Genomic DNA, 19332 nt, shown 5'->3' with positions numbered 1-19332 from the left:
GTGATGGTGGAGTTGCGGCTTTGATGTGTTTTATGACCAGTCTCTCCATGCACTTGGCGGGGATGGGAGTGAGTGCCACCGGCCTGTAGTCGTTTAGACCTGTAACGTGGGACTGTTTGGGAAGGGGGACTATTGTGGCGGCTTTGAAGCAGGCTGGTACCCATGAGGTGGACAGCGAGATGTTGAAGATGGAGGTGAGGACGTCTGTGAGCTCCGCAGCACAGTCCTTGAGCACCCGGCCCGGTGCTCCGTCTGGCCAGGGGGCTTTCCTGATGTTGATGCTGCGGAGAGCGCACCTCACCTCGTGTGTGGCCAGGACTGGGGCTGGCGCTGTGGGGGGGAGGGGGGGAGGGCAGGGTCGGTGCTCTCCCTGTCGGCATAAAAGATATTTAAATCCTCCGGGTGGGTCTATTGGCTGGGGTAGATGGTGTTCTTTTTGTAGTCAGTTATGGCCCTGATGCCCTCCCACACCTGCCTGGGATTCGCCGTGTCTGCAAATCTTGCCTCGATGTGCCTCCGGTGTTGTTGTTTGGCAGACTTGATGCCCCTCCTCAGCGCAGTCCTGGCCCTGCTGTATGCCTCCTGGTCGCCAGACCAAAAAGCATGATTCCTAGCTCTGAGGAGCTGCTGTACACCGTGTCATCCAAGGTGGAGTGTACACACGACTTTGTTTCCAAGTTGTAACATTGTTACATTCTTAACACACAGAAGCAGATGTAATCCAAAACAGAGGTGGTGTAATTGTCCAGTAATTCCTGAGTTACTGTGTCCTGTTCCCTGAAAACATCCCAGTCTGTGTGGTGGAAACAGTCCTGGAGCATAGGAACAGCGCTCTCTGGCCATATTCTTACATTTCAGACTTGTGATCTCAGCACTCTTGTTCTTGCCTGGGTGTGTACTGTGGGTGCAGTAGAAGGGAGAGGTGGTCTGACAGACCCAGGTGTGGTAGTGCCTGGGCTCTGTAAGCATTTGCTACATCAGTATACACCTGGTCCAAAGTTATATTCCCTCTGGTAGCACATTTGACATTTCGGTGGAATTTGTGCAGAACAGATTTTAAGTCTGCATGATTGAAGTCCCCAGCTGCGATAAAAACACTATCTGGGTGTGCTACCAGGCAGCTGTTGATGCTACTGTATACTTGTGCTAGTGCTACCTTAGTGTTAGCGTCCGGTGGGATGTAAACAGCACAGATGAAAACAGCAGTGAACTCACGGGTAAGGTAGAAGGGTCAGGACTTAAGCAGTAAAAGTTCTGCGTCTGGACTACACAGTTTATCCATAACCGTGGTGTTAGTGCGCCAGGAGTTGGCGATGTAATTGGTCAGGCCGCTGTCCTGTCGGCTCGGTAGACGCTGCGGTCCGCCAACTTGATAGCAGCATAGGGAGTGGAGCTGTCAAGCCAGGTCTCCGAGAAGATCATGCAGCAGCAGTTGTTCAAGGCTTTCAGTGTGGACAGTTGCAGTCTAATCTCGTCCATCTTATTCCTGATTGACCGCGCATTAGAGAGGAAGATGGTAGGAAGCGGTAGTCTGAAGGGTTTAGCTTTTAGCCTCGCCCAGACGCCCGCCCGCTTGCCTCTCTTCTGCCCCCGCTCACAGCGCCTCCTCCTCCGGCTCGCTGCCGCGGGTGTCCCGGTTAGTGGTTTGATCGGCAGGTACTGTGCACCGCAATTGAGTTGTAATAGTTTGGTCCGGCTGTATTGTAGTGCAAGAGTGCTATAACTGCGCGTTATAATAAGAACTACCACCAAAAAAACACAAAAGCTACTAAAAAGGGCCTCGTTTCCAAAAGGGCCTTAAGTACTACTTAACACTACATGCTACTTAAGTTCACTCGTAACACCATCGTAGAGCTCACGGAGCGTTTCCCAAAGCCAACTTAGCAAAGAACCATCGCAGGTTGACACGTAACTCTAATAGCACGTTCAGGCCGACTGAGGACCGAGCTGGAGCCCGTTCCCGCACCTAAGGGGTCTGACACACCAAGGCGGTAAAGCGTCGCGGAACGGCCGCGTTTTTTACCGGCGTCGGTGAAAATACATTGAAACCTATCTGTCCTTACACACCAACCGGCGGTAGTCGGGCGTCAGCGGCGCGGGAGCCGGCTCCGCGCCGCGCTGCATTTGGAAAATAGAACTCGAGCGTATTTTTCACGCCGGCGACCGGCGGTGTCTCATTCAAATGAATGGCAAAGTAGCATGCTAGCTTTAGCTGTGGGGAGGGTTTTGAACAGGACTGGCCGCGCACGCCGACGCTGTCAGTGTGCAAGGCAGAGAAAAGCACGCCGGCCAAAACTAAGCAGAAAGACCGCGTCCGTCCTGCGACCGTTCCGTTCCGCCTTGGTATGTTTTGGCCCTAATCGTGAACCGGCCGTCGTTTTCACGCCACAGATATTGGCGTTCGCGAACCGGAAAGTTGGTTCACAATGTGAACCGCAAAATACTAGTTTTTTTCTCTGCGAACCGTGACGACAGTGTGGCCGTCAGCAGGTTCATCCGGGTAACAGAGTCACGTGCGGAAAAACGTCAGAGCCCGGTATGAATTTGGGTAGTTCGCAGACAAGCACTTGTGCCGAACGTAATTGGTGCGGGCACCAACACCGACTCCGTTCTGGTCGGCCTGAAAGCCATATAAGAGAAATCTATGAGTGGTCTGGAGTAGTCTTAAGGCGCTAAGATTGATCGTAACGGCATGGCACAGTGGAGACACCCACAGGATATGAAGTGAAAAGAAGAAACTTGCGCATAAGATTGCTGTTTTACATGCTGTTTAACACGCGAGTGGCATGGCACAGTAGAGACACCCACAGGAAAAGAGGAAACTTGCGCTTCAAGTTGATGTTTTAAGACGGGAGTGTAAATATCATGGCAGCACAGTTGACGCTGTAACGAAAATAAGAAGGTAACATTAATTGTGTAAGTGTGTGAAATAAAAGGAATGTGTTTGGGAAATATTTTACAGGCAGTAAAATAGTTCGGCTGTGTTTGATAAACCAGGGCATAATTAAACTGTGATTAATCATAATTTGTGCGGGTGCTTTGTGAGCAAGATCAAGGCATCCACGCGCAAAATGAATAAGGGGGAATCGGCGACCAGAGACAAAAGTGTTGATGTCGGAAGGCCACTACCGAAACATTAAAAAAAAAAAAAAACAAGGTCAGCGAGTTGTTGCACCCGCTTTCATTTTCAAGTAGCCCAAGAAAGAGAAGGCGACGCAGAAAGACAGGATAGTTGTAGGCGAAGGGTAAGCTATGACAAAAAAGGCAGCGATGGGGATTTGTGTAGATTTTTTGTTTTAATAACAGCAGACTGCCGTGCAAAAAAAATTCCTCACAGTTGTTAAAGCCTTGAGCGCGCGGTACTTTGCGCGCCGCTCCCCACATGTGCCAAGCTCAGTGTCATGAATTTTAAAGCTAGCTGAACATGTGTCTGTTGCACTAGGCCTATTAATGGGTACTGCGCTGTGTTGTGCGCGACATGAAGCGACGCACTCGGGATGAGCGAATACAGACACTGCACGCACATTCTCACATGTAATTGTGACTGAATAAGGGGAAGTTTTGCAAGGTGTGGTGTCGGATTCGGTTTCAAACAAACTTCTTTCCACTTCAGTAGCCCAAGCAAGATGATGCAGAAAGGGAAATTGTCATTTACTTAGTAAGGTTTACGGAGTATAGGTCATAGTCAGATTCTAGTTGCCTAGGCTAAGCAATAACAAAAAGGCTGCGAGGGGATGTGTCAATTTTGATGGACATTGTTTTTGATAAGAGCAGGCTGACGTTCTCCCGACAGTTGTCAAGCCTTGAACGCCAAATGAGGTGAACTCCAACTAGGCCTATTGTCTTCTTAAATATTAAGCACAGTAGCCAACTTCACACGTTTTATCTGGGTCTTACAACGGCGTAGCTCATGGTTATTAAGGTGCCCTGCGGTCAGTTGTCAGTTTGCGCCGATATGAAGTCAGGCATGATTTCATTGTTTGTGTGCATTTTATTTCATTTGCCAACAATAACTTCTGTCAATAGTTTCAAACTACTATAAATGTAGTCCCACCCTTATAGAAAACAACTTTTGACACTGACACACGCCTTACATTTTGTAAATGGTTTAGCAGCAGATGACGGCGCAGTTCACTCCGAGGACACTTCAGCACCACACATTTGGACAGCGATCCAAACGGGATAAGACTATTTTTGGGGGCAGGCTACCAATAGCCGTTCACTTTTGCTAGCTTAGCAACATGGACATGCGAATTCACAAGGACTGCATGGAATGTGAAAAAAAATGTTCTGGACACATTGTTTACACCCTGGCTGACTCAGAAATGAGGTCCGGTGTCTAAAATCCCAGGGGTCCACTTTAAGAGCGACGCTACGAATGAACTTAGAGGCTGTGCGCACGCATTCATATACGATGGTCTTTGGGAAACAGGCGTAGAAAATCTAAGAACATTTGTAGAATTGCTCATTAACGACACACTTAAGACTAAGAACCATCGTTATCCGGAAACGAGGCCAAGTTTAGTACTCCGGGCCGCTGCGACTCTGTGCGCCGCCATCTTGGTCATCCTAAGCCCTTCATAACATCCTAAGTAATTGGTAGTAAAATAAAGTCTAAAACTGATATCAGATGAGGATATTTTATTCATATTATTTTTCATGTTATTTGATTAGCACATTCCCAAGAGATATTTAAGATACTTTAGGCAGATGTGGCCCAGCATACTGCTATATGTCCTTCACTATGGTTATGGTTGGCATTTGCTGTCCTGGTATTTCATGTATGTCAGTCACTTGTACCACATTTGCCCAAAGTATTCTCGGTTTACTTTAGTAAATTCACTTCAGTATGTTATTTTGGCAGATGTGACCATACGTCCCACTGGGCAACGGGCTTGAAAGTGTGACTTGGGTGTATGTGATGTTATAGAAAGGGACCATGAGGTTCCATGAGATAACTAATTTCTGCAAAGTTAAATTTTGAATATCGTAACTGGGTTGCAAGGGCAAAGCTGCTACCCTGTACCGTCTGTCAACATCTTTGACACATTCTTTCTGTCTGTCCCTCGTTCTCTCTCTTGATCTCTCTATCATTCTAGCTCACCCCCTCTTTCCTTCCCTCACTCCTTCTCTCCCTCTGTCTTCTACCCCTACGTCTGTCTGTCTGTCTGTCTGTCTGTCTCTCTCTCTCTCTCTCTCTCTCTCTCTCTCTCTCTCTCTCTCTCTCTCCACTTCCTGCTCTGGGTCATCTGTAACTGGGCTCATTTACTCATTGTTGATCACTGCAGCTGGCTGACTTCACATCACTCAATCAGCACTGGGCATCATAAATGGCAAGGATATCCATAAGGATTCTTGGACTGGGACTCTGCCTATCTATGTTCAGTTGTAGGCCAACTGGTAAGGATATCTTTTTTTTCCATGGAAATGTCCAGTTTTATTTCCTTTATACATGAATACACTCAATTAATTAAAGGTGTCCTGCATTCATTTTTTTTTTTTTTTCATTTTCTGCAACAGAGAAGACCCAACCGACAAAATACCTCAATAAACACCAGGGAGGAAATGTATCTTTTTTCTGTGGAGCCTCTGTTGGGAGGCCTATGGGTAGAATTGTGTGGAAAAAAGATGAAAATTATGTATTCACAAAGTCCTTTGAGGGAACAACAGACATACATTTAACCTCTGACAGGATGAATGTTACAGAAACAACACTCCACATATCACATGTAGAGAAATCAGATGAGGGCCTCTATACATGTAGGACAATGCGTATGCATGGTGGTGGTGAGACACAAACATGGAACCTGACCATTGATACAGGTACGTGTCATATATGTATAATACTGTGTTGTGATCGCCTAATGTTGTAGAGTGACTGTGAGTGTTGTGTACCTCCAAGTAAAATATTATTATTATTGTTGTTGTTGGTATTGTTAAATTCAGTACAGAGCCTTAGCATTTGACCTAAATTCCTGTACTCAACAGCCCAAGAAAGCCTCACCACTCCTTTCCAGACTGATATTGGTATTTATCGTCATACTGATAAAGGTATTTCAAAGGTCTTCATACATTCATGTTGGAATATGGTATTTGTATAAGACACAGCTGTAAAATGTGTCTCAAAATGTGTTACTATTTACTCAACAGTGCAAGGAAACCTCACAACACATTGTCAGACAGTCCAACCAGAAAACCTCACAACACATTGCCAGACTGACATTGTACTTCGTATAACTTTATGTGTAGTCATCATCATCATCATCACCATCATCTGTGCCACCTCAGGAAGAAATAAGTGAGTAAACTCAATATTTGTTTTGATTCATATTGCATATTTTACATTTATTGATTAATTGATATTTCATACAGCATATTGCCCTTTTTAATTTATTGTGCAAGGGAAAGCATTTTGTTATGTGTTCGCATACTTCTCAGTAAGTGCCACATCAGGTGGTACAATGTCCAGTGTCCAATATCAAGTTACTATGATCTTATCCCACACCCTTGTCTCTGGTCACAGGTGCAACACCTCAGCCCCCTGCAGAGGAGGAAACACATATGAGGACGTGGAGCTGACATGATGACAACTGTTTTTTTTCTGCCTAAACAGCAAGCATGCTCAAATACACTGTGAAGTAGGCCTACTGCCTAAGAGCCATGTCTGCCACCCATGTATCTTTTTCAATAGAAATAAATAAAAATATAGGCTATCTTTTTCTTTTCTGTGATTATATCAGAACTTCCTTCTTTCACTTCAATATTTTTTTTACAACCGTTACCCACTTGTGGCTTACTGTCCTACATTAGGAAACCGCACGCATGATACTGACAGACAGCAGCTGCTTACCTGTTTCCGTTAAAGGTACTACAGTACGTGGTAGTGAACCCAACCAGCAAAACTGGCTAGGTGCAGTAGGTACAGTATAGTCTCCAGCTGCAGGTTGCAGTTTGTTAAAAAAAAAAACCACAAGTGGCATTGCATTAGCCTATCACTATGAAGTGCTTTGTCCCCAACAAAGATGAAAATGATTTAGTAATGATAAGGTGCACTGCCGGTACACATGTTGTATGGAACAACATTCAACACATGAAATCCACTGAAAAATGTTGCACTGAATATCTTATTTCTACTACAGGTGCTGTAATCCCACCCCCATCTTTAACAATGTTTCAGAAAGGAACTGATACTGTATCACAAGGTGGAGGAGACAGACGGGTTGCTTTGCTGCTGTGGTCATATTGACACGAAGGGGGAGATGAGTTGTAGTAGCGGACCCCAAACTGGGGGTCGGGGCCCCTGGTGGTGGTGGTGGTGGTGGTGGTGGTCGGAGAGAGGGTTGGTGCACTGCAACATGATCTCTCAGAATCGAAAAGGAACTGTTTGCATAAAACCTTGCTATTGTCATATAATATGTCCATTCCATAAATTGGTTAGTTACAGTATTGACCTGTACGGTTGCTAGCCTACATTTACTTTTCCAGTGAATTTCACATTCAAATTTAGTAATATTAATGAACAAACGATCATTTTATCAGGTACAAAAGAGGGTCACAGCAGAATATTCTTAGGTAAAAGATAATATACACCCACTGTACTTTATTACACCTTGCTGGGTTGGAACCCCTTTTGCCTTCAGAGCTGCCTTAACTGCCTGCAAGAATAGCTTACTCCGGTAAGCTGTGGCATTCCAACAAAGTTTAATTCCATTGACCCGTTCGGAGTCGACGTCCTCATGAATGCGTGCGCATCGTTGACTCAAACACACCAAAGAGGTTTTAACCCTATCGCGCCGGACGCATCATATTTGATGCATCAAATTCAAAGCCCTCTCCCCGCTGACACAAAAAAAATAGATCTCAAAAACATCCTGCGTGTCATTTCCAAACGTCCTGCAGTACACGGAAACCGCCACAAGAGAGCAGCGGTCAACAACAAGTTGATCACAGCTCGGCGAAAAATGCAAAAATGGAGTAGAAGCGGTTTCCCTGACCGACGCTGATATATCGTCAAATTGCAAAAGGTTTGTGTACAAATTTCCGAAATATAACTCTACATCCTTTAATTTGAACACTTGCTTTGTGCAATTAATCAAGGAAGAGTTTATATTTGTACACCGTGTTGCAGAGAGATCGTGCTAAAACTGATGAAACAAATAAGCACCATCCGGCGGTGGCAGGAAGTCAGCCATCAATGCATTTCGCCATAGGGGAAACTTACAAAGCATACCACGACGATCGTTTAACAAAACACACAAGTTGTTTTACTTCAAGACAAAGATATTGCCTTAAGAAACAGGTTTTACTTGCAATTTTGAAAATGTAATGCAAAATGTTGAAATTATGATCTCGTAAAAAATGCATTGAAGTGAATGGAGAAATGGTCCAATTGTAGTAATGGACCCAAATATTCAAATTACACATCAAAAATGAATAATGATCTATATTACACTCATAAATAGGTTGTTAAGCATTCGATCAGCTATGTTTTTACATAGATTTAAAAAAATTACCCAACCAGGCTGTGGGAAATGTAAAATATGGTCCTGCTAAAACAAGGATAGGCAAAAAAAATGGCAGGATCTCACTAAATATTTAAAGATAATCCTCAAATTAAATTGTCTGACAACTTTTTTAAATTAAGTTGTACTTGTAAATGCATTAAACGTCATTTTTCAATGGTCATGAAATTGGAATTTTCATTCCCTTTAAAGCCTGATGCATCATATATGATGCATTAAATATCTCAGTGACCTTAACAAAATTTTGATTTTTTTTTTTTACATTTCTTATAAGGGACCAATATTGAAGCAAATTCCAAAAAATTTGAATTTTCTCTCATTGCTTTCATGGTTCAGGTCTCACAGGGTTAAGGGTATAACGAGAGACTCCACTCTTCTGGGTGGCACTGCACTCTAGGGCCACCAACGGCAGAGTGCAGACTCCGTTCAGAATGAATGGGCTGTGTTCTCTCGACAGCGGCCAATAGGGCTTTCAGGCCGACCAGAACGGAGCCTGTACCTGCACCAGTTACGTTTGGCACTAAAGTGCTTATCTGCAAACCACCCGTGTTCATACCAAGTTCTGAACCTTTTCCACACATGACTGTGTTACTTGGATGAACCCGCTGACGGCCACGATTTCGTCACGGTTCCCAGAGANAAACCTAGTATTTTGTACTTTCTGGTTCGCGAACACTAAAATCTGTGGCGTGAGCACGATGGCCGTTTCGCGATTAGGTGCGGTTCTCAGTCGGCCTGAATGCGCTATAGGTGAACTGCAGGCATGGGTAAAATAGGGAGTGGAGAAGCTGTATGTAAAACTAGCTGTGAACACACACACACGAACAGACATTGCAGACCCTAAAGAGAGAAAACCTGCCGTTCTGAAGCGTGTACGTTGATTACAAAAATAGAGATTCCGAAAAGTAGGCCTACACTTGTTATGCTATTTTGAGAGGGAGAAGGCTGTTCCAGAAGCATAGGAGATGGACAATACAACCTACCGCGTGCTGCCACCACATGGTCAGGCGTGTGGAGTATGAATAAAATCAGCGTCCCGTATCGCATATTGTGCCTTTAACCAATGACTATACTTAATTCTTGCAGAAAACTGTTAAACCTGAAATCGCATGCCAAGTCTGAATATTATGGCCCTTGTGGTTAGGCCCATGATGTGGCATTGAGGTTGATAGGAAGATCTAATTCAAAGATCTACTTTGTAATTTATCCATATGATAGATAAAAGAGTATCGTGTAGTTGTTTGCAATGGCACATCTCTTACTAGGAATATGGCTGGGAATTGCCAACAATATACGATACACATTGCAATACATGAAGCAGTAGAATGCCTGAAACCAGTACAGTTACAATGTAATGTTGCCTTTGAACTCATTAACAGTGTTTACTTATAACCACAAAAAGTGTATGTCTAGTGGTTCCCTCCTAACTAAGAGCAAGTTTGTGGACTTCTTGACTATAGGCTGGATATTGGTAAACACCTGTGGCTACTACCGTATGCATATCACAACACAGGGGTCACGACACGATACATGTATTTTTTCCCCACCCGTATTGCTTACAAAAAAGCTTTTCATTACGGTCCGTGATTGTCTAACCAAATAGATTTTCGAGTCTGAAATCTTCACATCAGATTTTGTTGATAAATGATTACTGTGTTGTCCGCTGTGAGTGTTTTGAAGTTCTGCAGACTTTGCAGAGAGCAGTGCTGAGAAGTTTTTGTGGATGATGCGAGAGAGAGAGAACGAGGGGCGGAAGGCAAGAGAGATTGACAGCTGGTTCATGACAAAAGCGGGAGCGACAGTCCCAGCGCGGCCACCCCGCGGTGTGTGACAGACATGTGACACTAAGATCAACCGTCACCATCGTCATAATGGAGATTGACCGACGGATTTCCGTTTCTTCACAGCTCATCAAAATCAGCCGAGCGCTAGTGTAGTCTGACAGGGCAGAGCCACCAGACAAGGGGGAGCAAAGAGGTCAGTTGTCCTGTGCCCAGAGAGAAGCGGGGCCCAAAATAGGGTCCCCATTACATTGTGAGTATTGAGAGGGGGGAGCTTTCAGATCATTTTGTAATGGGTAAAAGCTGTCAGCAGCGCTTATACCCGCAACTTAATCCTGAGCTGGACTGATGCTTAGGAAAGCAGACAGCGTTCGGCAACACAACACAACACAACATGACACTTCTTTCTCATGGTCGTTTATTTAAATGTCTTAACAAAATAACTTTTAAACATGCATTTAGGAATACTTAATCGCAAAAAAGTTCTTTCCAAAAATGGAAATATTTTACACTGCTGGTGACTCCAGCTTTTTCACATTAAGAAAAAACAAAGAAGACTGTTCAGAAAAGTGTTATTACAAATTCCACATTCACACGAACACTGTTAATACAATGACTTGCACAAGTATGGAGCAACAGTTCAACCCACCCACACACTCACGCAGTGATACTCCATGTCTTTCACACACACACACACACACACACACACACACACACACACACACACACACACACACACACACACACACACACACACACACACACACACACACACACACACCTTTGTATCCCAAACAACACCTTCTCTCTCTTCAAAAAATCAGGATATATTCTCTTGACCTCCCTAGCACACAGACAACGGATGAGTCACGTTTTTGGAATCACATGGACAACACAGCATATCTTCGATACACACATTTGCCATTTAAAAAAAAAATAAAGGCCCTGGTTTTTGTTCTTATTCTTGTCTTATTCTTCTCTTTCCCTCCCTCTCTCTTTTTCTCTATGCCTCTCATGTTGTCTGTCCTTGCACATGCATGCACGGGTGCTCGCGCACGCAAACACACACACGCGCGCACACACACACACACACACACACACACACACACACACACACACACACACACACACACACACACACACACACACACACACACACACACACTCCCCCCGTACTCTTAATAAGAATAATTAAGCAAACGTTTGTTGTTTAAAAGGCTTGCTGAAATAGTGAGACAGTTCTCCCTTCACAAAACAGAACTATGATTTGGAAGGAAAAAACAGTCATTTTATCCAACTAACGGGTTTTACTACTGGTACAATACTGTATACTATTTCAGTTACACTTACACAAAGTCTTTTTCCGTTACCTACAACATATTATAAAAATAGTATTTCTTACAATTTGGCAATGAAAGAAAGAAAAAGTATTCAAGATTTCGTTGAAAGAACAAACAAAACAAAAAACAAATGATATGTCTGTAGTGTAAGTTTTGGGTATAAAAAAAACAATCATAGAAAAAGAATGCTAAACTCGACAGAACACGAGTGTTCAGCCACTGGCTATGCTGCAGAGAACAAAAGAGATGAAAAAAATTACAAAAAACATTAACATGTACAGTATAAAGGGATTGTATTCATAAACCCGTGCCCTCCCTTCCATCAGCTAACATGGCATAAGTATTCAACTGCGAAACGGCCAGTATATATGGCTCTAAGTGGGGGTGTCGTGCCGAAAAGCGAGTCTCTGCCAGAACACGAGTGCCCTCATTGAAACCAATTACATTTTTTGAGAGAAAATTATACTAATTTTTGCAGAATGAATTACATAATTTATGAACTAAACATATTCTTATGAAATATTACTCGTCCTCCACTTAATATGAGCTATTTGAATGAAACCGTAACATTTGTTATGACAATTCTTCGATTCTTTTATGGAAATAATAAGCCTACTGAAATTGTAACCAGCTCTTTGTAATACTTCCAGAAGGAATGTAGATGCTTTATTGATAGGCTTTCCATCTTTAATTGTGTCGGATTTGTCTGCAAAAATGGATTAAAAAAAAATCTGAAAAATTGGTCATTGGGTTCCATTGGTTTCAATGAGGGCAGTCGTGTTCTGGCAGGGACTCGCTTTTCGGCACGACAGGGGCAGTGACCCAAAACAGCCTCCCCATCTCCCACTGATATGTTAATGCTCACTTGTCGTACATGAAACAGAAAGGCTAGCCTGTTGCACCTGTCTCATGGTCAGAGATGCGCCACAGGTGATGTACGCTAACTAACTCAGACACAGACCAGGTAACATTGTTTCCAAGGAAGACAACGCGAGAAGAATGGAGCATTGCTGTGTGTTTACACCAAAAGGTGCCCAAAGTAAACAAGTAGCTGAGGTTGTTGAAGTTTCGCGACCAATTCGCTTTATTCACTCTTGATGTGATATTGACATGTTTGCGCAACGGTAATCATAGAACGGCTCTGGCTTGTCAACCTCGGACTTTTCAAAGATATGAATATTCCAATCGGTTTTCGCCAAACCGTGTCTAGCTCGTTACCACAATATTAACTGACTTTTAACTACTGACATTTGCTTTGGTCACTCAGTTAACTGAACCTCCATAGAGACATAATGATTTCCATTGCTCTGGTTGCTTTTGTTGTATACACGCAGAGACTCATATTGGAAATACACCTGGATCAAATGGAATGCACGGGTCATATTGGACAAAAAGAGGATCTTATCTCACAAAACACTGGTTAGGTTTAACATTATCTTATTTTAAGTGCTGGTGATTTTACACATGCACACGCACACACCCTCACAGACACACACGCATACACACACACACACACACACACACACACACACACACACACACACACACACACACACACACACACACACACACACACACACACACACACACACACACACACGTACGCTCACAAACACACACGTACGCACACAAACACACATAACCATTTACCCTTATACACACCGATGTGTGCACGTGTGTACACACACGTTACGCATACACACCCTATGAGTTTCATACTCTTGTCATTTTTTTTATCATTGACTAATATTACATAACTAATAAGACTGTAAAAAGTACCCTTGAGGTCTATGGAATCATAAAACTTCGAGACTACATCTGACCACATTCTACCCTACTGAAAGCTTATTTGGGCGTTCATATGGCTCTGGATGTGCCATACATATCTTTCCGTCCGTCATATCTCCTGGTGGGCTCCATATTGCAACAAAGAACGAGCAACACCTTCAACATCCAACATGGAGGCACCTCAGGACCTCTGTCAACGTTACGCAACATCCGATTGTGCTTCTGTACCATGTGTACCATGTCAAATGGGCGATCAAGGAAGGACAAAAAGACAAACAGGTAGACAGACAGACAGCATTGCACCAGTAATGGAGTAGCACTCATCATAGGAACAAAGTGTCCAATCAGGAGCTCCAGAATGACAGCAACGTCTGAATCCTCTTAAAAAAAAAAACCCATATCCGATCTGCTCTCTGGATTTAAGTTGCACATAACACCTCCCAATTCAAATAGGAAGTTTGATGTGCTGCTGCATAGGGGGATCAGTTGTTTGACCAGTCACCAAGCAGTCACGCAACTGGTGCTGCAGTCCTATGGAACTGTTACGGCTACATCAGTGCACAGTGTCAATTATTGGAATAACAGTTTCCGGATACTTGTCTCACAATGAAAGAGTGAGAGTGATAAATAAAGCATACTCTGGAAGACTCCTCTCTTGGAAGACAAAAAGGTGCATTAATTTCTCACGAGTGTTTTTTTTTTTTATTCATTATTTTGTTGTCATGGCATGCCATTGGCATGGAAGCCGACAGATGGCACGCCTGCCAGCTCTTTTGGCATGTGCCAGTCAGTCCTGTATAAGGAAGAGAGAGAGAGAGAGAGAGAGAGAGAGAGAGAGAGAGAGAGAGAGAGAGAGAGAGAGAGAGAGAGAAAAGACGGCAGGAAGCACTCGGAATGATGAAATCTCCCAGAAACCCGTCTCAGTCTCACTACAGCAGGAGGCCAAGGGAACTCCAAAGGCACTAAGAAGGTGTGTTCAAGCACCATCCCTTCAACTCCCTCACTCTCATTAATTAGTCTAACCAAGTGTGTGTGTGTGTGTGTGTCTGTGTGTGTGTCTCTCTTTCACACACACACACACACACACACACACTCTCTTTCTTTCTCTGTCTTGATCTCTATCTCTCTGTTTGTATATGTCTGTGTAATAATGCATATGTAAAATTGTGTATTGCACAATACAGTGTTCTTGATACCGGTAGCTACTGTAATGCCATACTGTACAATGGCTTGTCCTATCTTAATTCACTAGTTTAATGCCTTCCACATCCATAAGGATGGCATGGTCTCATTTGCAGCAATGCCTGGTCAGAGCTCCACATATGGCTCGATCTCTCTTTTGATTCTCAAGTCTAATTGCCTGTCACATCCACAACGCAGATGGCTTGGCCTCATTCTATTGGCTAGCGTCGAACGCCCGTCATATCCACACGGACGGCTTGCCCTCTCCCGATTTGCTGCTGCTGCTGCTGCTCCCTCCCCCGCTGCCAGCACTGCCCCCACCCCTGCCGGCTTTGGACCGGTGATGGTGATGATGGTGATGATGATGCTTCTTCTCCTTCTGCGCCGGCGTGATGTTGCTCTGTGGCTTGTCGTCGTTGTCGTCGTCGTCATCATCGTCAGCATCCTCGTTGCTACGGTGAGGGTCGTCGGGGTGGTGATGGTGGTGGTGGTTGTCGTGGTGGTGCTGCTGACTGTAGGCCTGTATGGCGGCCTCCAGCTGGTCCTGGGCGTGCTGCATGGCGTCCTTGTTGAGGAGGGGCGGCGGAGGGGGCGGCAGCGGGGCGCGCGACTCGCTGCCCGTGGGGAAGTTGTCCTCGTTGGAGCCAAACTGCTGCTGCTCCTCCTGGGCGATGTTCTCGCGGTTCTGCTTGCAGGCCATCTTGGCGTTGCTCAGGTCCGTGTAGGGCATGGCCTCGGGCTTCAAAATCAATCAGAGCAAATCAAATCAATCACAATTTGTTTATTTAGCCAAATATCACAACTATACGGCTTTCATTCATGGACATGCACACGTACATATTCACGCACCAGCGCTCTAGGCGGTCAAGAAGGCACCTATTGTCCGGCTTTCATGTGAGAAAGTGCTCACGCAAACGCACGCACGCACACACACACACACACACACACACACACACACACACACACACACACACACACACACACACACACTCACACACACACACACACACACACACACACACACACACACTCACACACACACACACACACTCACACACACAAACAAACACACACACACACACACACACATACATATTATCACACAGAACTAATAACGAAAATACCAGTCCTAAAAATAACACACCTTCACCACGATGTTGTATCCTGGCGGCGCCGACGGCGTGTTCCAGGAGAACGGGTACCCGACATAGTCCGCCGCGCTGCTGCCCCCTCCGCCACCGCCGACCCCCACCCCGCCCACCCCGGTGCCCTCACCCTCGCTGAGCGGTCCCCCGGCACCGCCCACCCCCACCGACACCCCTGCCGCGGCGGCCAGAAGTCCCAGCTGGTACTCGTCGTCGGGTGGTGCGGCCCGTCTCCGCCGTATGATGTCGCCGATGGTACCGAAGCCGAGGTGCAGCATCTCCCAGACGTTGAGCATCAGGCACAGGCAGGTGACACCGTACATGATGCGCAGGAAGATGGTCTTCTCCGTGGGCCGCGACACGAAGCAGTCCACGTTGTGCGGGCACGGCTTGCCTGAGCACACGAAGACATCGGTGACGCTGAAGCCGTACAGGAAGTACTGCCCTGCCAGGAAGCAGGCCTCCAGCACCGTGCGCGTCACCAGCTGCAGCACGTAGATGCGCATCAGGCCATCGTCGCGGATACGCCGGCGCCCGTCGTGCCGCACCTTGGGCTTGGGCCGCGGCGGCAGCAGGTCCCGTCGAGACGTGTCCGGCTCGGGCACCTCGTAGATCATGGGGTCGTCCTCCTGCTCCTCCTCGCCCTCCTCCATTCCCCCGCCGCGGTGCTGCCGCGCCCCAAAGTACATCTTCCTGGGACGCCGGTGCGTGTAACCGCCGCCACCTCCGCCGCTTGTTCCAGTCCCTGTTCCGGCGCCGCCCTCGCCCGCGCCGGCCCCCCTCGCCCCTGCGCCGCCGCCTTTCGTGTCCTCCATCTTGGCGATCTTGTTGGCGGCGTAGCCCATGTACATGAGCGAGGGCATGGCCGACAGGATGATCTGGAAGACCCAGAAGCGCACGTGCGAGAGCGGCGCGAAGGCGTCGTAGCACACGTTCTCGCAGCCCGGCTGGCCCGAGTTGCAGACGAACTTGCTCTGCTCGTCGTAGTAGATGGACTCGCCGCCCACCGCCGTCAGCACGATGCGGAAGACGATGAGCACGGTGAGCCACAGCTTCCCCACGAAGGTGGAGTGGTTCTGGATCTCCTCCAGCAGGCGCGTCAGGAAGCTCCAGCTCATGATGTCAGAGGACAGCGGGGCAGACAGGGTGTCTCAAGGGCCCGGGCTCACAGACTCTGGAGGCAAGAGAGGAGAGGGGAGAGAGAGAACACTATTATTATTATTATTATTATTATTATTATTATTATTATTAACATTCATAGGCAGACAGGGTGTCTCACAGGCCTGGGCTCACAGACTCTGGAGGCAAGAAAGGAGAGAGGGGAAAATATTATTATTATTATTATTATTATTTTTATCATTCATAGGCAGACAGGGTGTCTCACAGACTCTGGAGACAAGAGAGGAGAGGGGAGAGAGAGAACACTATTCTTCTTCTTCTTCTTCTTCTTCTTCTTCTTATTCATAGGCAGACAGGGTGTCTCACAGGGCCGGGCTCACAGACAGAGATGGTGAGATACCAATCGATCAATCATTCATTCAATCAATAAATAAATCAATCAATCAATCATTCATTCAATAAATCAACATTTATTTATATCCCTATACTGCACGCATTATTATCCCATCATGGAAAAAAATCTTGCTGTGGTTTTTGTCACATGAAATGAACTTCTTAAGACATATTTGCAATTTTTTTCAAAAAAAAGTTTTCTGGGGGGGTACTTTTAGGTTTGTTGCCATATGGCAACATTGTGCCGTTACGGAAAGGATCCAGTGTACATTTTTACTCCAAGACCAAACAAGGGTCATACAACATTATGGATTATTTTATAGAAATTTAATTGTTTTTATCTCAGAAAAACATTGAAAGTTTACCCACAAGTTCAAGGGAGTTATTTAAGACATTTTTGCCAGTGAATACTGTTTATTATATCCCCGAAAAACAGTATTTCAGTGGTATTACGTTGACCAACCACCAATGAATATATTAGATATTAACACAATATCCGTGCATAGATTTGCACAAAAATGTGTATGGTAACTGTCTATAATATGTACATGAACTGATTTAATTTCGGAAGCCAACACTTTCAAGATGGCCGACATTCAAGATGGCCGATTTGCGGGCCAGGCATCTTTCAACATAACCGACAGTTTATTTGTCATAACTTTTGAATGGATGCTTGGGTTTACACTAAACCTTGTGTGATAACACTCTATAATGAGTAAATAAGCCATGTAAAATTGTGAGGCCAGTGCTTTCAAGATAGCTGACTTTCAAGATGGCTGACTTTGAAGTTGGCAATCTTTCGAGACGGCTTTTGTTTACGCCACAACTTTTCAATGGGTGCTTGGATTTGCAGTAAATCTTGTGTGTTAATGATATAATTGGTTTATGAGCTGTTTGAAATTTGGAGATTATGCTTTTAAAATGGCTGACTTTCAAAATGGTTGACTTTGTACAATAATTTTTGATCGGGTTGACAGATTTGCACAAAACGTTGTGTGCTAATTAGCCTATTTATAAGAGACAAATGAAGTCAAAACATTTTGGAGGCTTAAAATGGTCAAGATGACTGTAGCTTTATGCTCTAATCTGGGGTTTGGGGATTTTTGTGGTATACCTCTGGCAGTCTGGGGAGGCTGCATAGGCCTTGTTCGCTTTTCTGCATGTACTCAGAGTGAAAGCTCATAAAACAGTTCTGTACACCTATTATAACATTTTTAATGTTCATTACAGACTGCCATTTGCACTAATTATAAATATTATCAGTTATCAATCATTCAATCAATAAATACATCAATTAATCAATCAATTAGGATTGGGTATTTGTATCAATACACTTTCCCTATTGACCGTCTTGTTCCATTACCGCACAATGTTGCCGTATGGCAACATACCTATTTTTCAACATAAAAAGGAAATAATTTTAGTTGAAAACAAAACAAATGGTGAAAACAGATCATGACCAACTTTAGATCATCACAATTTTTTTTTTGATTTTGTAAATATTGCAAAAAGTGTGAAAAATCTTGGCCAATGGCAGAGCAATCTGTCAAGGAGACCCACTCATGTATAGTGAGGGAAAGAGCGAGCCTGGGGCAGTGTGTGGTGTCATGTGATGCCAACAAACCACATAATTGGATAAAACAAGGCCACAGTTTCAATATGAAAACCAATCAGTGTCTATTATTTATATTTAAATACCAGGAAATGCCAAAAGAATGGTATGTTGCCATATGGCAACACAGTGCAGTATAGGGATATGCACAATATCACAACTACAATGCTGACTCCCAGTGCTTTGCATTCACATGCAGTTTTCGGAGTGAGGAGTGAGAAGCAGACTTTTTTACTGTTTCATGGCTGGATTACATTTCGACTTCAACACTCTTCATCAGATTCTCTCTCCAATAAAGTCTGTTGAGGTCGAAATGTAATCCAGCCATGAAATAATTAAAAAAAAAAAAAAAAAAAAAGGATTTTAAGCGTGCGGACTCCTCACTCTGACAGTCAGCATTTGTCCTGCACCTTTTCCTGGGATGTGCACAATCTTCACCTTCAATTGCAT

The 19332-nt window shown here is 44.7% G+C and overlaps 1 protein-coding gene across 1 annotated transcript; it reads right to left on the bottom strand.

Annotated features, from left to right (window-relative positions):
- Positions 1-14851: 14851 nt before the first annotated feature.
- On the bottom strand, positions 14852-16876 carry gjc1 (gap junction protein gamma 1). The gene is made up of 2 exons (XM_063184326.1): positions 15758-16876; positions 14852-15352 (listed from the first exon to the last, which is right to left on the bottom strand). Exons 1-2 carry the CDS (start codon positions 16874-16876, stop codon positions 14852-14854), a joined length of 1620 nt encoding a protein of 539 aa, XP_063040396.1.
- Positions 16877-19332: the final 2456 nt, after the last annotated feature.

This window comes from Engraulis encrasicolus, chromosome 2 (genome assembly GCF_034702125.1).
Source record: "Engraulis encrasicolus isolate BLACKSEA-1 chromosome 2, IST_EnEncr_1.0, whole genome shotgun sequence".
NCBI lineage: Eukaryota > Metazoa > Chordata > Actinopteri > Clupeiformes > Engraulidae > Engraulis > Engraulis encrasicolus.
The sequence above is the reverse complement of the archived record's forward strand: the minus strand, read 5'-3'. Positions and strand labels throughout refer to the sequence as shown.